The sequence below is a fragment of the Diadema antillarum genome, unplaced genomic scaffold (genome assembly GCF_040938485.1).
Source record: "Diadema antillarum isolate AM-2024a unplaced genomic scaffold, OU_Dant_1.0 seq00000124_RagTag, whole genome shotgun sequence".
Lineage (NCBI taxonomy): Eukaryota > Metazoa > Echinodermata > Echinoidea > Diadematoida > Diadematidae > Diadema > Diadema antillarum.
The window spans coordinates 1385014-1404690 of record NW_027271204.1 but is presented as its reverse complement, the minus strand read 5'-3'; the positions used below and the strand labels follow the sequence as shown (position 1 = coordinate 1404690).

The following is a 19677-nucleotide window of genomic DNA, read 5'->3' as shown; positions in this document are numbered from 1 at the left end:
CAATAATGTGTTAAGCACTAGTGGTGTGAGTTATGACAGAAACAACAATTTCAGTAGGGGCAGTATAATCTGTTTATGGAGATGACTACTAAACATTATTCAGTAGTTTTTCTCTCTCGTATAATCTTACATCAATTCAGACAAACATACCGTCACTAGGGTGACAAGACCTATCATCTGAAATTTTGGTGAAAATAGCTCTTTTTTTATTAATGGTGAGATAATCAGTGAAGTGGTGTCCCGTCCAAATTCTAGCCGTCTTACCCCAGAAATGAAGCCACTATGACATGTCAAAATAAAGGCTATCCCATTTGATATAGTGCTTTGGCTACCGTGCTTATTTGCTCCCCTGAACATAGCACTTTGTTGATACAAGGTCCTGTCGCCCCAGCGACTCTACCATGACTACATAATATCATCATCGTCATCACGTTGACTTGGCGCTTACTACAGAAGACATTACTCTTCCATGTCATGATGGAGTTTTAATTATACAAATAACGGATGTACTTACCTATCTATTTCCTCTGCGTATTTTTGTGTCATTTTCCTCAGTCCCTGCAGTGACCGAAGAACCAGTCGAAGCCACGAGTTCATCCTCAACCACAGCAATGGAAGATAGCGGAAGTTCAAAAGCGGTCACAGAGTCAGGCCGAACCACCGGCGGCTTCACGACGCCGAGTGATGACGCCACTACTAAAATGGAGCCATCCAGTGAAGCAGTCCCGACAACTATGTCTGACCCCGGGGAAACTTCTCACGCGACCACAGAAAGCGTTTTGCATACATCCGAGGGCCAGGAAAAGACAACCGTTATGACCACCGAGTCTCCATTGACGCCCACGACTCCAAGAACCGACGGTGCGGGTACGGAATCTCCCCTGCCTCCAAGTACTGCTCCACAGCTCGTGGAGATTCTTACAACACTTCCGGAAGTTACTGGAAGCACGGGACGGATTTCCTCCGCCAATTACCAGACGACCTTATCCGTCACTGAAGAAGTTCAGACAAACACCGGCGCTCCTGAGAAGAAGACCACAGAAACCATAGCAACAGATGTGTTTTCTGCAGAGATACAGACATCGCCAGACATGACAACAGCAACTACGAAAGAAGAATCACTACCGCCCTCCGTAGTGACGACAGAAGGAGCAGATTTGTCGACACAAAGTTTATCCGTGACCATTTTCCACCTTACCACTGGCAGCGAAAAGCTCTCCACAGTCACAGAAGATTCCACCACTACAGATGCACAGAAACCTGCGGTGACAACAGCGTCAAAATCCCTGACCACCTCGGTCGATGACTCAACTACGGAAATTTCGACGACCAAGTCGACAACGGAAGGTGGGTATCAAGACAGAGACACTAATTTGCCCTCACGGTCCTTTGCTTAAATGTAAGTTTTTATGTCATTTCTTTTCTGCACTAGTGCTTCCTTTGCAACTTTCTTCAATTTGGCCTTCTGCAATAGCATAAAATTAATTTACAAACTTTCTAAAACGCCCTCTCAGAAACCTAATTACGATTGTAACTGTAATGATATATTTGGTGGTACTCATCCTGTCTGCATTTGATACTGTCTTCGACCAATACTTACAGTGTATTATAATCAATTATCAATCAATCAATCAATCAATCAATCAATCAATCAATCAATCAATCAATTAATCAACAACCAGCCAACCAACCAACCAACCAACCAACCGATCAATCTGTCTATAACTTAGATCTGTCTACCTTTCTACAGAACAAGAAAGTACAAGTCTTAATCTTTCTGTTTCCGATTAAATACCCTCCACACATCAGATCCTTGTTCGAGTTGTAATCCAACTACCGAGGTGTGCGTCGACCAGGAATGTAATTGTAGACCGAGCAAATACCGACTGACTGCAGGCGGTCACTGTCAAGGTGAGACACATGTCAGGGCCCGTTTGGTATAGAGCTGACATTGACTGTGAGTTCGTTCAAAACTCATTAAGCCCCTTACTGCCATACACTTCACACTGGCATACGATATCAAGTTAAACAAAGCCGTAGAGACCTCGACCTACTGAATGCACTCTTCAGTTCTACTTTGGTAACAACGCACATGCAGATACAATTGCGACACAATGTTATTTGTTCTAATGTACTAGCTTAATAGGAAAAAGCCTTGAATACGATCGTGTCTCTCGAAAAAAAAAACTATGAAAGAGAAAGAACCTTCTCACTTTAAGTATGCATAAGAATCCTACGAATCAATTATAGATCAAAGTTGGATCCAATCGCTGAAATTTAGTTATTGATAAAGACTATTAGTCATCTTGTATTACTTAGATTAAAGACTTCCATCCTGACATTATAATCAAAATATAAAAATAAATGTAAGAAGTTATGTTCAAAGCATAGAAAAAATTTATCCAGCTATTCAAAACTTAAATATCTTTCCACATACATACAAATACATAAGATCTAGCAAGCTACTTATATGACAGGGGTAGGATTTCTATTTCTGTTCAAGAAGAGCTTATCTTAAAACCATTCTGTTCCGTGATACTGACATAAATCAACGCGTGTCACTGCTTCACCACTGTTTTCAAATGACCACTGTCTCCATTAATTGTGTTTGACATCCTTTTATTCTCATCTTTTCTCTTTGTGTATATGGTTTGAACAGATACAAACTCATTCGTTCTAAACTATCGAATAATACTGGTTGACAACAACGATGCCGTGTTTTCAAAGGACCTCCTCAACAAGGAAAGTGTTGCATACCGAGACATCGAAGTCGATATTATCATAGCGGTAAGTCTAGAAACCAAGGTTTGCGTAAGCTAGTAAAATCTCTGTACGATTTCTTTTGCACTTGGGAAAGGCGTGTAGACCATCAGTACTTTTTTCACTCAATAAAACTATCAATATGCCGTCATATTTAGAGTCATGAAGAACATGGTCCATTTCCTTCACTAAAGTGTATTCAGGCCACAATTGTAATAAGGCTATTAGTTGCCATATGGCAGTCCTCATGATTGTAGGTACAGGTACATGACGGATCTCTGTTGGTGATTCAGTATCATTGTAGATTATCAATAACACTCCCTGAGATTGCTCATGATTCTGATTTCTAGTTATTCTTCCTGAGTGCCGTCTTCAGTCCGAAGGTTGGCGACTATGGACCTCCATTCTGTTCTTGTTGTTCTTGTTGTTCATTTTCCATCTGAGAAGATGGCTGGATAGCCCATATTCAGCTACACTAAGCTGGTCTTCCATGGGGTCCAGTTGGATGTGGGGTGGGACCACTTCACCGGGTTGGACACCCTGCTCTTTGCGATGAATGAATGAAGCGGGATCTTTTACGTGCATGAGCTGTGACTCTCTCATACACGGGACCTCCATTTTATGTCCTATCCGAGGGACAGAGTGTTTTGCCTCTTGCTAGAGGGGACGGTATGTTTACACACAACATTGCTCAGTCTAGACTCGGGTTCGAACCCGGACCGCGTGATCGTGATTCTGTTCATGCGGTCACACTCTTTCCTGTCCACTCCTTTATGTTGTCACACCACACACTGCGCTGGCGTCCTCTGCACCTCCTGCCTTCCAGAATCCCTTCCAGTACACCTTTTGGCTGCTCTGATGTCTTTTGACATGGCCAAAAGTTTTCTTGATTTAATGTCTTTCATCAAGGTTTTTGTCATTGAGATGATCTAGAACATACTGATTTGTTTTCCTGTCTGACCAAGATATGCGGTCAAGGCGTCTGAATATCCACATCTCGAATGCAGCCAGCCTTTTCATCATTCAAGTATAAATGTCCATGTTTCACAACAGTAAAGGAGAGTTGAATGCACGTAACATTTTACTAGTCTGAGCTTGGTTGCAGTAGATATCTTCCTTGACGTTAACACTTTACTCATTTGAGTAGACTTAGTTTTAGCCATTCCAATTCTTCTCCTAATCTCTCCACTATTCTTCCCATCTACATAGATATTTTGTCCTAAATATGTGAATTCACTGACTTGTTCCAGGAGGGTGTTGTTGATAGAGATTTTTATCCTTGGTTTTCCATCTTTCGAGATATCACCATCGTTTTGGTCTTTTTCATATTCATGTCCAAGCCAAATGCCTTACTTTGGCGGTATATGACATCGACAATTGTTTGCAGGTCTTGTTCATTATCAGCTAGCAACACAGTATCATCCGCATATCTCAGATTATTTGTCATTACTTCACTAACGTTAATCCCAGGCATATCTTCAATGCTTTAAAAATACATTCTGTGTATAGATTAAACAAACTAGGTGACATGATGCAGCTCTGAGGCATGACTAGTTAGATGACGTTAAACCTAGATAAGAATGGATAACAGTTAGGTCCATAGAGATACTTTCGGAACGTTGGATCTTCGTTCAAATTCAACTTTAATTTCAATCATTCTGCAACTTTGTTTCCTCTGATGTAGAGAGAGAGAGAGAGAGAGAGAGAGAAAACAACAGAAACCTCTCTTGAAATTCCAAGCCGTGCCAAGTGTATTGTACAACATTACTGAACTCTTCGTACACATTATTATATGATTTACATAATTCATAATTTTTTTCTGTTTGTTTGTATTTTGCGTGTTTCTCAGATAAGTACAGTGTATGGGGGCCTGCAAAATTATCTAGGCTCTGAAGTGCTCGAATTCAGGAATGGCAGCATCGTTGTATCATCTTTGGTATACTTTAGTCGCACAGCCTCCATATCCAACGACACAGTGGGTAATCAGGTCGTGGATACGGCTGCATTGGACCTGGACAGGATAAATGGGACACTTTCTTCGTATACCCTGGACACTGGAAGTGTTTCAGTAACTGGTGAGTGGGAACTGCTACGTGTAGTTTGAAAAAAAAGGAACACAATTTAACTCTTTTTTAAAAAGGATTTTAGGTACACAGGAAGACAAGATCACCCCCCCCCACACACACACACACAACACACGTGTTCACATCCACAACCACACACTAACTAACGAAGCGTCGGTATGAACAAGGAGGCATCACGTCTGAATTTCCTCTCTTGGTACATTGCACTTCTTTCTATGGCTGAATTATCAAAATAAGTCTAAACCTAAGTTCTTGCGCGAGTAGGTGCCTGATACATTGTGAAGAAATTAGTGTATGTAAATTATTTCAAGAAGATGCGCTCATTGCCGCTAGATAAAGGTATGTGTGTTTTGTTTGCGTGTTCTTGTAGAGTGACCTTACTTTGTATCCGTTGCATTTAAAAGGAAGCGGAAGAGTCTAACACATTTTGTTACACAGGTGTTGATATCTTATAAAGACAAGGAATCAATGTACAATTTCGGACTTGCGCATTGACGAATGGTACCTTTTGACAAAATAATGTTCATAGATTTTGCAAAACCTGCGGGCATTGCATTTTCCGCCGTCATTTTTGAATACTTTCTGTTTTTAAATGTTCAATTGATACGACTTTTGCTGAAACAGAAACGGACGAATGCACGTTGGGTCTGGACGACTGTTCAGGGTTCGCTGAATGTTCTGAGACAGGTGAGGGAGGATTTTCCTGCACGTGTCTACCCGGATATCATGACGCTCCGGGCAATCAACCGGCTGGGTTGATATGTATCTCAGGTGAGGGGTACCTGGTGGCATTCTCTAATTTCAATCATGGTGATCGTAAAACAAGGGTGACTACATGATGGATGACGTACATGACATATTGAGATGTTATGAATATAATTATCTAGTTAACGTTTGTTTCCATGCACATAAATATCCATCAATAGTCCTTAAACGGTATAATGTTTGAAAAGGAAACTATGATGCTATGAATTTTTTTTCTTCTGTCCCAAGGTATGCAATTTCTGGATGGTATTTGATTAGATTACATGTACAAGACATATTTAACGCCGACCGTTACGAAAAAAAACCCGCGTTTCAGACAACTGGATGTGGAATGCGATGTCACAGCATTTTAGTAGAATATTAGTGATGATAAGAGCATAATGTTGGCGGTGACGACAATAAGGCAATGCGTTGCTCAAGTCATAGCCATGCCCTTGTGGGGAAAAACAAAATGAAGTATATATGCTTGCAAAATGTGTGCCCAATACGCATTCTCTTTCGATGACCAGCTTGTGACGTTGACTATAAAGTGATGACTTAACATTCGTCTTTACGTTGTCACTTTTCAGATGCAACCACTGAGTCGACAGCGACTGAAATACCGGAGGCTCCAGGACTTGGTAAGAATTACTCTGGTATTCCAGCATAATTGTTAAGACACTAAAGCAGATTGGGAAATGTCACAAAAATGGCTGTCGTTTATGAATTCATTCGGTTTATGGACAAGCACAATTAAAACAATAATATTTCCTACATGTTAGAATCCCTTACTCCTTTGAAATGAGTATATTGTCAAGATGTCAAGATTTGAAATGCGTTTCACGCGGGACTCCTTTCATTATTGTTTTTAAACAGAATTATGGATAATAATCGTGATTGCTGTCGGTGGGGGCGCTGCACTTTTACTCTTCCTCGTCATCCTTATTTGCGTCGTGAAAAGATGTCGACGGGGCAAATCAACCCATCCGGAGGAACCGTTTGAGTCTATGAAAGTAAAGGTGTGTACAAATTCAGAAATAATGACTTTCCCTCACCTTATTTTTGAAGGTAGAAAGCTTGGACTACTTTTTGATCTCTCTTAGGTGGAAATATATGAGTGTCTTTTTTTTTTTTACATTTTTCCCTCTTTTTCGTCATCATTTTAGTCACCATGCAAACCATAAGTCCACATTTTAGTTGGTCTAGACTGTTGGAAACTGAGGGATTGAGAAAAGGAAGATGACGGCAATTTTTCAGATTTGTAATGATATTAAAGGAGGAAAGAGAAAAAGCAAGAAATATGATTGAATATTTACTTACCTGAAATTCATGGGATCTGATTAGATGATTTTCCATTCAAAATGCTGATTGTATTCTTCCTTGTTTTGTTCGATTTTCCAAAATTATTTGACAGAATGAAAAGGAAGGCCAAGACATTAAACCAACTTCTCAACCTGGAAAAAATACTGAACTTTGAACTCCGTCGTCGCGGAAGCGCTCCTCGCTACGTCGTATGATGTTATCGTATTTCGAATGACGCAATGCATTGGTTGCCAGCTGGTTCAGAATGATGGCGCCCTCACTGCACACGTGACGTCAGTTGGAATCAAAGATTAAAGTGCTAACTGTATGAATCTAGCGCAAAGAAAATTTTAAAACTGTAACAACTTGAAACACCAAACGATATAACTTGCCGATGCTAACCTTGCTAACGACGTCAGAATTAGTGCATCGTACGCCTTGTTTACTGCATTTAAATCTTACTGTCGTATTCGGCTTAAAACAGATTTGTCTTCTTCTTTTCCTTTTCTTTCCTCATATTAAAAGCAATAATAGATTGATAGATATAAGACAGATGTTTCATTTACAGTTACAATGTACTATAGAAGGATGTCATACTAAGTTGCTTATAAAAATATTGTAAAGTTTGTGCAATAATAAGTTTTTCATTAAACATTTTTCTCTCTCTGATTGTACATATTCGTACAGTATCGTGAAGTATTTTACGGGTTGTTTTCACAACTATCGTATCAGAAGCACTAGTTTCGAGATTAAAGAGAATCCAAATGACCATATTCATTAGTAACAACTTCATAGGCATAACTGCAATATCAAACAGCAATGTCAGATCTTGCATTTGTGATAACAAGATTGCCTTTATTGTGTAGAATTCTAAGCTAGCTACTGAAATTAGCTATACTTTGATTAGCTTATATTGGGTTTCATGCTAGAAGGTTGCATTTTATTTTGTCTACGTCATGAGCTTTTCAATACTGTAATTATCTGAGACATCATGCGATTAAAATCCACCATTCCTATTTGCTCCACACAATAACCATTTGGCAGACGTCTGCGTCTGACATATACCACCCCTATTCTGTTAAGTACTTTACATAAGATTATATGTGACCCTGCACCTCAAAACAAACAAAAAGTCGCCAGACATGAATTTTTAGTTAAGACAATATTCTAAAAGAACAGACTTTAAGCTTTAAAATGATGTATAACTCAAATCAAATGGACTCTCCTAACCTATCTAAATATTGGAAAGAAAGCACAAACTCAGGAAAAGTGTGAACTGAGAAAAGAGGCTCTGAAGTACCTGTGTCTATTCAAGCGCTTAATCTTACCAAACCGTGCTGGCTGTGCGATGAATGGGACAAAAAACAGGAAGTAAACCACCAGAGCAACAACAATGAAGGGATTATCAGATTAAACTGAAATTGAGCACGTCTCATTAACACATTCTGTCCATAATTAATGCCAACTTTCAAAGCAGTAGCACTATCCTTTCAAAAGTTATTAGAGTTGAAAGTGAAGAGTGTGGACAAGGTTTTTCAGAAATGAAAAAGGGATTCTAAAGACACACCTAATCACACTATTCTACCAAAAATGATCGAAGTAAACTGCTAAAAAAACACACTTTCCTGCCCATTTTATGATACCAAATTTTAGCATAGTGTAAAAGAAGACCAGCTCTTTCAGAAAATATGAAAAAGTCAAGTTCGGCAAGGTTGGCCCATTTCACTTATTTTCAGTCCTTACACAAAATCAGTGTGTGCGACTTTATGTTCGTTTTGAGGTGCACGGTCACATATACACGAATATTATATTATCGTTACTTGACTGAGTGTTTGTGTGTTTTTGTTATTGTTTCAAGAGCTTACTCGCCTACATTGTATGATCATATCACAGCCACTACAGTTTGAAGAAAGGCTGAGTCTATTGTTCCTGTCAAGTTTCTTCCCGCTTTATTTGAGATCAAGTGAGCTCTACGAAAGGAGGTGCGTTAGCCAAGGCACTGGTTCTACTTTAAGAATTGCAAGCATACAGCGATAAGAGTGAATAAAAGAGCGTCTTGTTTGCAAAGTGACGTAGGTATATTCTTGGATTCTTTAAACAACACTCAAATACGATTGATTGATGATAGGCTCTTCGGTATACTCTTTATGCAAAGAAAAGCTTTTTTTTTCCTTCTCTTCCTTGTGTTAGACATAGTTAATTCATTTTATCTCTGGATTGATGAATTCAACTGTTCTCAAAGACTTCATGCTTAAAATGTCTTCTTTATGTCCAAATAAATTTTCAAATCATAATCCATTGCTGGTATGTTTGTTACTTTCATTATATCAAACGCTAATTAAGCGAAATATAAGAAAGGTCCCCCCCCCCCCCCCCCCGAGAGAGAGAGAGAGAGAGAAAAAAAAAAGACAGGAGATAATGGTAGTTTCATGCAGATATATATATATATATATATATATATATATTTATATCATAGATGGCCACGCACGAGTGGTGGATGCTGCATTATAAGTATAGTCGTGACTTTCACCGCCGTTCATGCCAATGTATGCCATACTGTTCTGGTGTAGTGAATGTCGCCTTATGTCATGTTGATGTTTACTTTTCTGTTGGCTTTGTTTTATTTTTGCCTTCTTTTTGCCTTATTCCGTTTGCTAATTGGTTGCTTTTTGCTATGTTCACGTCCCAAGCCCCGACGAAAACCTGAAAAAGGGTTGAAAGCTTGGCATCATTAAAGGCAATAACTACTGCAACGTCCGCTACCAGCCGTCTTCCTTCGTCACGACTACATAATATATATGTATATATATATATATATATATATATATATATATATATATATTTTATATATATATTTATATATATATATATACATATACTATTTCATAGAAACAGAAAGAGAATAAAAATAGACCTAACAAAATATAAAATTGATATACCCACGGGAGACGAAGGCATGGAAGATGGAGATAAGTACTGAAAGATGATGATTATATTATGACCAATTATGAGTAGATACGCGACAAACCTACTCATTAAGATATAAGTGGTCTCAATGACAACTCAAAAGTTTTACATCCTACGAATATAAATTTACAGGACAAGTTCACACGAATATTTGTGTAATTTAAGTGAATGTATCAATAATATTACAACATCTCATCGGAGTTCGTAGACAATCAGGAGATACGTTCAAAAGTTATACAGTTTTACAATAACCGTTTCAGTGCCGCTATCACTCAGTTGGAAGACTACAACAGTTTGTGACATCACAGCAAGACAAGGATGTAAAGAAAATGCACACACGATTCCAAAAAATATTATTTTTTTCGAAAAAAAAAACTTTCTTAGATTTATTTCAACTACACATGTTAAGGGTGATACTGTTCCTCCTGCTAAAGAGGTAAAGTGGTAAAGTCAAGTGCTCTTTCTTTTTGGTACAAACATGAAAATGATTATTTTGAATTCTGTTTATGTTTTCTCAAAAACTGTTGTAGTCTTCTCATCCAGCTATAGCGGCATTGGGACTTCAAAACTTCATAAATATTGAACGGATGAACGCTCTAGTATAGGAGAGACTAAAAAAAAAAACCACCCAAACAACCCAAAGCAAATGACAGCTCCCAGATTTGTTTATTTTTCGAAGGGGGGGGGGGGGGGGGTTCGTGGCGATGCATCAAGTGCGCATGCCCGTATTACTGACATAATCCTATATACAATTCCACAAGAAAACCAAGTACATCGATCCGAGTGATTATATTCCGCAACCGCCAAAGCTTTATTGCGTATTTTTCAAACTGTAGAATGAGCGGAGGATGTCATGTACCGACATCCAACTGATTCCAGGTCTTGCTTTATAATGGCAACCAAAAGGATACCCAGTATGGACGTGGGCACAATAGTACAAGTTGGGATTCTCTTGTTATTCTCTGGATCCTTCGCCATGACTGCCGCAGAACCCTTTCTTGGTAATGCATTTCTCACCTCTATTTTCTGTTGAACTTCTGTTGAACATTTCCTACTTTGTTAATGTGAAATATCACTAAACAATGTGTTTAGATACAGAGTTGTACAAATCATCCTTTGAATAATTGAATTGTCTAAAAAAATCTGTATACAACATAAAGCGTGTGTATTCATTTTCACACAAATAAAAAAAAAAACACGGTAAGAAAAAAGAATTGATCAAGAATTTAAACCATTTAAACCCATGCAGTTATGTCATCTTCGATAATAAACAGTGGAACGATCATAATATTTCAGATTACGTAAAAGAATATAACTATCGGTTCACTGAATCTACAGCAGATGCAAACTGTAATAATATCACTGAATATCATTAACTTTATCTTACTCTGTAAGAATAGTCAGCATTGATGAAATGAAATTAGTCAAAAATCACACAGCACGAATTAGATCTGAATAGACGTGTTACTCGCGTTTAGACACTAGAACATTGTCCACATTGATGAGACTAAGATTTAAACCGTATTTCCTTTTTTTTTCAAACGTACATGTAACTCAGAGCATTCATATCGAGGCGACATTCGATTTCTGTAATCCCTGAATCACCTCAACGTGTTGATTAAGATAAAATCATGGGTACGGCAGAAATACTCAGAATGCAGCAAAATATTTGAATTAAAATGAAATCTACAAATAGGAACTCTTGCCTTTTGTGTACACGTACTTCTATAGAACTGGCCTGCGGACAATGCAATCCAGACACAGAACGCTGCGTGGGAGATGATTGTACTTGCCTCGGTCCCTTCCCTCCTGGAACTCACCCTTGTCCAGGTAAAATTCACCTTTCTCTTCCAAGACTGATGAATTCTCATTAAATTGGATAGTTTACAATACGCACTGTTCCAATGAGGAAAAAAATTCAATATGAATAATTATATTGAAAAATTTTGATTTTTTTTTTTTACCATCCACTCATATGGATCTATTTTAACTCAAACATGACGCAAATATGTTTACAAATTTTAAATTTATTTCTGGAAAGACAAGTGTACTTTATCTGACTGTAGCCCAAGTTGAAAAAAAAATGTTCGCCAGACATGAATTTTGAAAGAATATAATATATATATATATATATATATATATATATATATATATATATTTATGAATGATGTGGCAAGGGAAGATCCGTTCCTCTTTATATTAGCAACGAAAAATCGAAACTTGCATACTCCACGCTTAAATTGCCCATAAAAAGGACTTTGAATTTGACTAATATATCAAGTTTGGTACAGGTATTTTATTTAATATCCGAGGTTTTCTTTTTTTTTTGACAGAGCAAATACTTTAAATACAGAAACCTGCTCTTCTGTGATCAAATTCCAAGAACGAGAGAAAGTAATCACTTTTAATGTTAACAAACACTGAATTGATTACTTGATATATTTTTATAACATTATTAAGTTTTGATAAGACAATTTGATATCACATCGCAACATAGAAGCATATATAGAAGAAGATAGGTAATGGACACGCTTGATTGACAATGTTAAGAGCTTAAACATTTTTCCTTGAATGTGAAACGGACACACACATACACACACACACACACACACACACACACACACACACACACTATACTTTCAAGGGATGGTATATTATTGATGAAGATGAAGATTGGGTTTTTAACTTTTTGCGAGATACCAAGGAACCACATATAAAACAGCACAGAGCCTGCCAACATTCTTGGAGGAATTCAACATTTATTTAATGAAAAATTGGTTTTGAAATGGCTGAGACATCCCAAAACAAAGCAATTGTAAGACCCATCTTTTATCAGGATTGCTCTGTTATGGATATCTCAGCCATTTGAAAACTAATTTTCGTCAAATGAACGTTGAATTCATATTTATGCTCTTTTATATCTTATAACAGGTTTCTCATTATCTAAAAAAAATGTTAGAAACCTGAAGTTTGGTCTCAACCCAAACTATACGATCCCTTTAATTAACTGCTACCCTAAAATATATCACTTTCTTCTGAAGAGAATAAAGGAGCAATGAAAAACAGTTACTCATAATAAGGAACTTCCTCACTCAATATTCTTTCTAGTAATCAGCTGAGATACAGAAATTATGTGATATATACAATGTGTCATTTTCTCTTGTTTACCTTAAAAGATCCGTGTTTTGGAATGTGCACCAGTGAGCAAGTCTGCCGAGAAACACCAGCTGGCTTTGAATGCGCTATTGAAGTGATAGTGAGCACAACAGGTAAAATTAATGGCATTTTCATTTCCCTGCTAACTTCTCAAGCCACACACATACACGAAAATTATATAACCTGGATCCGTTGAACCATAATGAAATATCATATATTTACAGATGAAATAGATGAATTGATTACAAGTAAGTTTGGTTTGAAGATTGAAAATACAATGCCTTTGCAGCTTTTTTGTTAAACTTTCGCGAAACTGTTTAAACTTTAAAGACTTATTTAAGATACGTCTACGATACATCGAGGCGTAATTGAAATATGCAAATTGTACACAATTCGATGAGTGTACTGTGAAAGAGGTACCTAATGCCAATTTTAATTTGACTTTTGTAGTGGAATATAGCTCTTAAGACTTGCATAACAGGAAAGGTTGATAATAATATGTATATACATGCGAATATGCAGTTTTACAGCTATATATCATTGATATTGTGATTTTAGCTCATATTAACATAAGATTTTCCCTTGAAACTGATTGACAAATTGCCCTACATCGACCTAAATAAGCACCGAATTGATCAGTGTTTTAGTAGCAGCCATGATAAAAAAATCATGGGCGTACATACTCGAGTAGGATTCGAACCTACGACCTCCTGATTACCGGACAGGCGTCATCTCCACTACTGTCCGGTAATCAGGAGGTCGTAGGTTCGAGTCCTACTCGAATATGTACGCCCATTATTTTTTTTTATCATGGCTACTACTAAAACACTGATCAATTCAGTGCTTATTTACGTCGATGTAGGGCAATTTGTAAATCAGTTGTAATGAAAACATCTCGACGGAAGAATTTCATGAATTTGAATAAGATTTTCCCTTGTCTCCAAAGTGTGGAACCACACGAGTGCTGAAATACCGAGTACCACAAAACCGCAGACGACAACCGAATCAAGAACATCAGAGAGCACAACGAAACATGCCACATCAAGATCGACGACAAATGTATCCTTGTCAGCCACAAGCACATATGGCGCATCCGCCACTACTGATGTGATATCAAGAACCACTTCTAACAGTGAAACTATATCACAAGAGAAGTCAACAATATTTACGACTCATACGAGCCGCCTTTCCACGGTATATTCAACACCTCTCATTTCATCCTCATCTTCATTACCTGAAGAGACTACAACGGCTTTATCTCCTATAAATGAAGAATTCACTTCAGTGATAACCACAAACGAAATAAAAACAATCAAAACTACGGTTGACAAAGAAACATCTACCAACAAAGTCACGTCTGCCAAAACTGCAAGTAAAAGCTGGACATCGCCAGAATCAGCGTCTATGGAGCCATCTACCGTCAAGGAGAGTACCACGATTGCTGACCTTACTTCAGTAAGAGCTACAAGCCCAATGGGAACAACGGAAGAGTCAACCAACAAAGTAACATCGATTACAACGGAAGAAGCGACAATAACCGATGAATATACATCCAAACCAGTGTCAAGTGAAAGGACAATATCACAAGAATCGACAAGTCAATGGATGTCTTCCACCGAAGAAGGTACATCTTCTGCGAACGAAGTTACTACCGTTCATGCGACAAGTGAAAGAATTGCCTCAACGGAATCCACAAATCTGCCCTCATCACAAGCAACCGAGGAAGGTACCACCGTCGATGAGTATACTTCTCAGGAGACTACAAGTGTTGGAACCACACTGAAAGAAGTAACTAGTGTACCTTTATCTACTGTAGAAGAAGGTACTACAAACGAGGAATCCAGTACAGTAAAGGTCACGAGTCAAATGACGACCAAGGAACAAACAAGCAGTGGCACTTCGAGCCCTACCAAAGTAGCTACTACTTTTGAACTCCAAACCAATACCAACGAAGTCACGTCTGCACCAACTGCAAGTGAAAGCTTGACATCGCCAGAATCATCGTCTATGGAGCCATCTACCATCCAGGAGAGTGCCACGATTACTGACCTTACTTCAGTGAAAGCTACAAGCCCAATGGGAACAACGAAGAGTCAACCAACAAAGTAACATCAATTACCACGGAAGAAGCGTCAATAACCGATGAATATACATCCAAACCAGTGTCGAGTGAAAGAACGATATCACAAGAATCCACAAGTCAATGGATGTCTTCCACCGAAGAAGCCACATCTTCTGCGAACGAAGTTACTACCATTCATGCGACAAGTGAAAGAATTGCCTCAACGGAATCCACAAATCTGCCCTCATCACAAGCAACCGAGGAAGGTACCACCGTCGATGAATATACTTCTCAGGAGACTGCAAGTGTTGGAACCACACTGAAAGAAGTAACTAGTGTACCTTTATCTACTGTAGAAGAAGGTACTACAAACGAGGAACCCAGTACAGTACAGGCCACGAGTCAAATGACGACCAAGGAAGAAACAAGCAGTGGCACTTCGAGCCCTACCAAAGAAGCTACTACTTTTGAACTCCAAACCAATACCAACGAAGTCACGTCTGCACCAACTGCAAGTGAAAGTGTGACATCGCCAGAATCATCGTCTATGGAGCCATCTACCGTCAAGGAGAGTACCACGATTGCTGACCTTACTTCAGTGAAAGCTACAAGCCCAATGGGAACAACGGAAGACTCAACCAACACAGTAACATCGATTACCACGGAAGAAGCGACAACAACCGATGAATATACATCCAAACCAGTGTCGAGTGAAAGGACAACATCACAAGAATCCACAAGTCAATGGATGTCTTCCACCGAAGAAGCCACATCTTCTGCGAACGAAGTTACTACCGTTCATGCGACAAGTGAAAGAATTGCCTCAACGGAATCCACAAATCTGCCCTCATCACAAGCAACTGAGGAAGGTACCACCGTCGATGAGTATACTTCTCAGGAGACTGCAAGTGTTGGAACCACACTAAAAGAAGTAACTAGTTTACCTTTATCTACTGTAGAAGAAGGTACTACAAACGAGGAACCCAGTACAGTACAGGTAACGAGTCAAATGACGACCAAGGAAGAAACAAGCAGTGATACTTTGAGCCCTACCAAAGAAGCTACTACTTTTGAACTCCAAACCAATACCAACGAAGTCACGTCTGCACCAACTGCAAGTGAAAGCTTGACATCGCCAGAATCATCGTCTATGGAGCCATCTACCGTCAAGGAGAGTACCACGATTGCTGACCTTACTTCAGTAAGAGCTACAAGCCCAATGGGAACAACGGAAGAGTCAACCAACAAAGTAACATCGATTACAACGGAAGAAGCGACAATAACCGATGAATATACATCCAAACCAGTGTCAAGTGAAAGGACAATATCACAAGAATCGACAAGTCAATGGATGTCTTCCACCGAAGAAGGTACATCTTCTGCGAACGAAGTTACTACCGTTCATGCGACAAGTGAAAGAATTGCCTCAACGGAATCCACAAATCTGCCCTCATCACAAGCAACCGAGGAAGGTACCACCGTCGATGAGTATACTTCTCAGGAGACTACAAGTGTTGGAACCACACTGAAAGAAGTAACTAGTGTACCTTTATCTACTGTAGAAGAAGGTACTACAAACGAGGAATCCAGTACAGTAAAGGTCACGAGTCAAATGACGACCAAGGAACAAACAAGCAGTGGCACTTCGAGCCCTACCAAAGTAGCTACTACTTTTGAACTCCAAACCAATACCAACGAAGTCACGTCTGCACCAACTGCAAGTGAAAGCTTGACATCGCCAGAATCATCGTCTATGGAGCCATCTACCATCCAGGAGAGTGCCACGATTACTGACCTTACTTCAGTGAAAGCTACAAGCCCAATGGGAACAACGGAAGAGTCAACCAACAAAGTAACATCAATTACCACGGAAGAAGCGTCAATAACCGATGAATATACATCCAAACCAGTGTCGAGTGAAAGAACGATATCACAAGAATCCACAAGTCAATGGATGTCTTCCACCGAAGAAGCCACATCTTCTGCGAACGAAGTTACTACCATTCATGCGACAAGTGAAAGAATTGCCTCAACGGAATCCACAAATCTGCCCTCATCACAAGCAACCGAGGAAGGTACCACCGTCGATGAATATACTTCTCAGGAGACTGCAAGTGTTGGAACCACACTGAAAGAAGTAACTAGTGTACCTTTATCTACTGTAGAAGAAGGTACTACAAACGAGGAACCCAGTACAGTACAGGCCACGAGTCAAATGACGACCAAGGAAGAAACAAGCAGTGGCACTTCGAGCCCTACCAAAGAAGCTACTACTTTTGAACTCCAAACCAATACCAACGAAGTCACGTCTGCACCAACTGCAAGTGAAAGTGTGACATCGCCAGAATCATCGTCTATGGAGCCATCTACCGTCAAGGAGAGTACCACGATTGCTGACCTTACTTCAGTGAAAGCTACAAGCCCAATGGGAACAACGGAAGACTCAACCAACACAGTAACATCGATTACCACGGAAGAAGCGACAACAACCGATGAATATACATCCAAACCAGTGTCGAGTGAAAGGACAACATCACAAGAATCCACAAGTCAATGGATGTCTTCCACCGAAGAAGCCACATCTTCTGCGAACGAAGTTACTACCGTTCATGCGACAAGTGAAAGAATTGCCTCAACGGAATCCACAAATCTGCCCTCATCACAAGCAACTGAGGAAGGTACCACCGTCGATGAGTATACTTCTCAGGAGACTGCAAGTGTTGGAACCACACTAAAAGAAGTAACTAGTTTACCTTTATCTACTGTAGAAGAAGGTACTACAAACGAGGAACCCAGTACAGTACAGGTAACGAGTCCAATGACGACCAAGGAAGAAACAAGCAGTGATACTTTGAGCCCTACCAAAGAAGCTACTACTTTTGAACTCCAAACCAATACCAACGAAGTCACGTCTGCACCAACTGCAAGTGAAAGCTTGACATCGCCAGAATCATCGTCTATGGAGCCATCTACCGTCAAGGAGAGTACCACGATTGCTGACCTTACTTCAGTGAAAGCTACAAGCCCAATGGGAACAACGGAAGAGTCAACCAACAAAGTAACATCAATTACCACGGAGGAAGCGACAATAACCAATGAATATACATCCAAGCCAGTGTCGAGTGAAAGAACAATATCACAAGAATCCACAAGTCAATGGATGTCTTCCACCGAAGAAGCCACATCTTCTGCGAACGAAGTTACTACCGTTCATGCGACAAGTGAAAGAATTGCCCCAACGGAATCCACAAATCTGCCCTCATCACAAGCAACCGAGGAAGGTACCACCGTCGATGAGTATACTTCTCAGGAGACTGCAAGTGTTGGAACCACACTGAAAGAAGTAACTAGTGTACCTTTATCTACTGTAGAAGAAGGTACTACAAACGAGGAACACAGTACAGTACAGGTCACGAGTCAAATGACGACCAAGGAACAAACAAGCAGTGGCACTTCGAGCCCTACCAAAGAAGCTACTACTTTTGAACTCCAAACCAATACCAACGAAGTCACGTCTGCACCAACTGCAAGTGAAAGTGTGACATCGCCAGAATCATCGTCTATGGAGCCATCTACCGTCAAGGAGAGTACCACGATTGCTGACCTTACTTCAGTGAAAGCTACAAGCCCAATGGGAACAACGGAAGAGTCAACCAACACAGTAACATCGATTACCACGGAAGAAGCGACAACAACCGATGAATATACATCCAAACCAGTGTCGAGTGAAAGGACAACATCACAAGAATCCACAAGTCAATGGATGTCTTCCACCGAAGAAGCCACATCTTCTGCGAACGAAGTTACTACCGTTCATGCGACAAGTGAAAGAATTGCCTCAACGGAATCCACAAATCTGCCCTCATCACAAGCAACTGAGGAAGGTACCACCGTCGATGAGTATACTTCTCAGGAGACTGCAAGTGTTGGAACCACACTGAAAGAAGGAACTAGTGTACCTTTATCTACTGTAGAAGAAGGTACTACAAACGAGGAACACAGTACAGTACAGGTCACGAGTCCAATGACGACCAAGGAAGAAACAAGCAGTGGCACTTCGAGCCCTACCAAAGAAGCTACTACTTTTGAACTCCAAACCAATACCAACGAAGTCACGTCTGCACCAACTGCAAGTGAAAGCTTGACATCGCCAGAATCATCGTCTATGGAGCCATCTACCGTCAAGGAGAGTACCACGATTGCTGACCTTACTTCAGTGAAAGCTACAAGCCCAATGGGAACAACGGAAGAGTCAACCAACAAAGTAACATCAATTACCACGGAGGAAGCGACAATAACCGATGAATATACATCCAAGCCAGTGTCGAGTGAAAGAACAATATCACAAGAATCCACAAGTCAATGGATGTCTTCCACCGAAGAAGCCACATCTTCTGCGAACGAAGTTACTACCGTTCATGCGACAAGTGAAAGAATTGCCCCAACGGAATCCACAAATCTGCCCTCATCACAAGCAACCGAGGAAGGTACCACCGTCGATGAGTATACTTCTCAGGAGACTGCAAGTGTTGGAACCACACTGAAAGAAGTAACTAGTGTACCTTTATCTACTGTAGAAGAAGGTACTACAAACGAGGAACA

At 39.7% G+C, this 19677-nt stretch overlaps 1 protein-coding gene across 1 annotated transcript; it reads left to right on the top strand.

Moving 5' to 3' along the window:
- The first annotated feature begins 677 nt into the window (after positions 1 to 677).
- LOC139727310 (uncharacterized) lies at positions 678 to 7416 on the top strand. Its single transcript, XM_071638267.1, has 8 exons — positions 678 to 1347; positions 1810 to 1911; positions 2660 to 2787; positions 4610 to 4835; positions 5469 to 5615; positions 6179 to 6229; positions 6465 to 6607; positions 7003 to 7416. Exons 1-8 carry the CDS (start codon positions 702 to 704, stop codon positions 7063 to 7065), a joined length of 1506 nt encoding a protein of 501 aa, XP_071494368.1. The 5' UTR covers positions 678 to 701; the 3' UTR covers positions 7066 to 7416.
- Positions 7417 to 19677: the final 12261 nt, after the last annotated feature.

Bases quoted from the DNA above. Each gene is read 5' to 3' on its own strand.
- LOC139727310 (XM_071638267.1), top strand. From the start codon at position 702: ATGGAGCCATCCAGTGAAGCAGTCCCGACAACTATGTCTGACCCCGGG. The intron at 2,788-4,609 runs GTAAGTCTAGAA...CGTGTTTCTCAG, and splicing joins AAGTCGATATTATCATAGCG to ATAAGTACAGTGTATGGGGG. The intron at 5,616-6,178 runs GTGAGGGGTACC...GTCACTTTTCAG, and splicing joins TGGGTTGATATGTATCTCAG to ATGCAACCACTGAGTCGACA.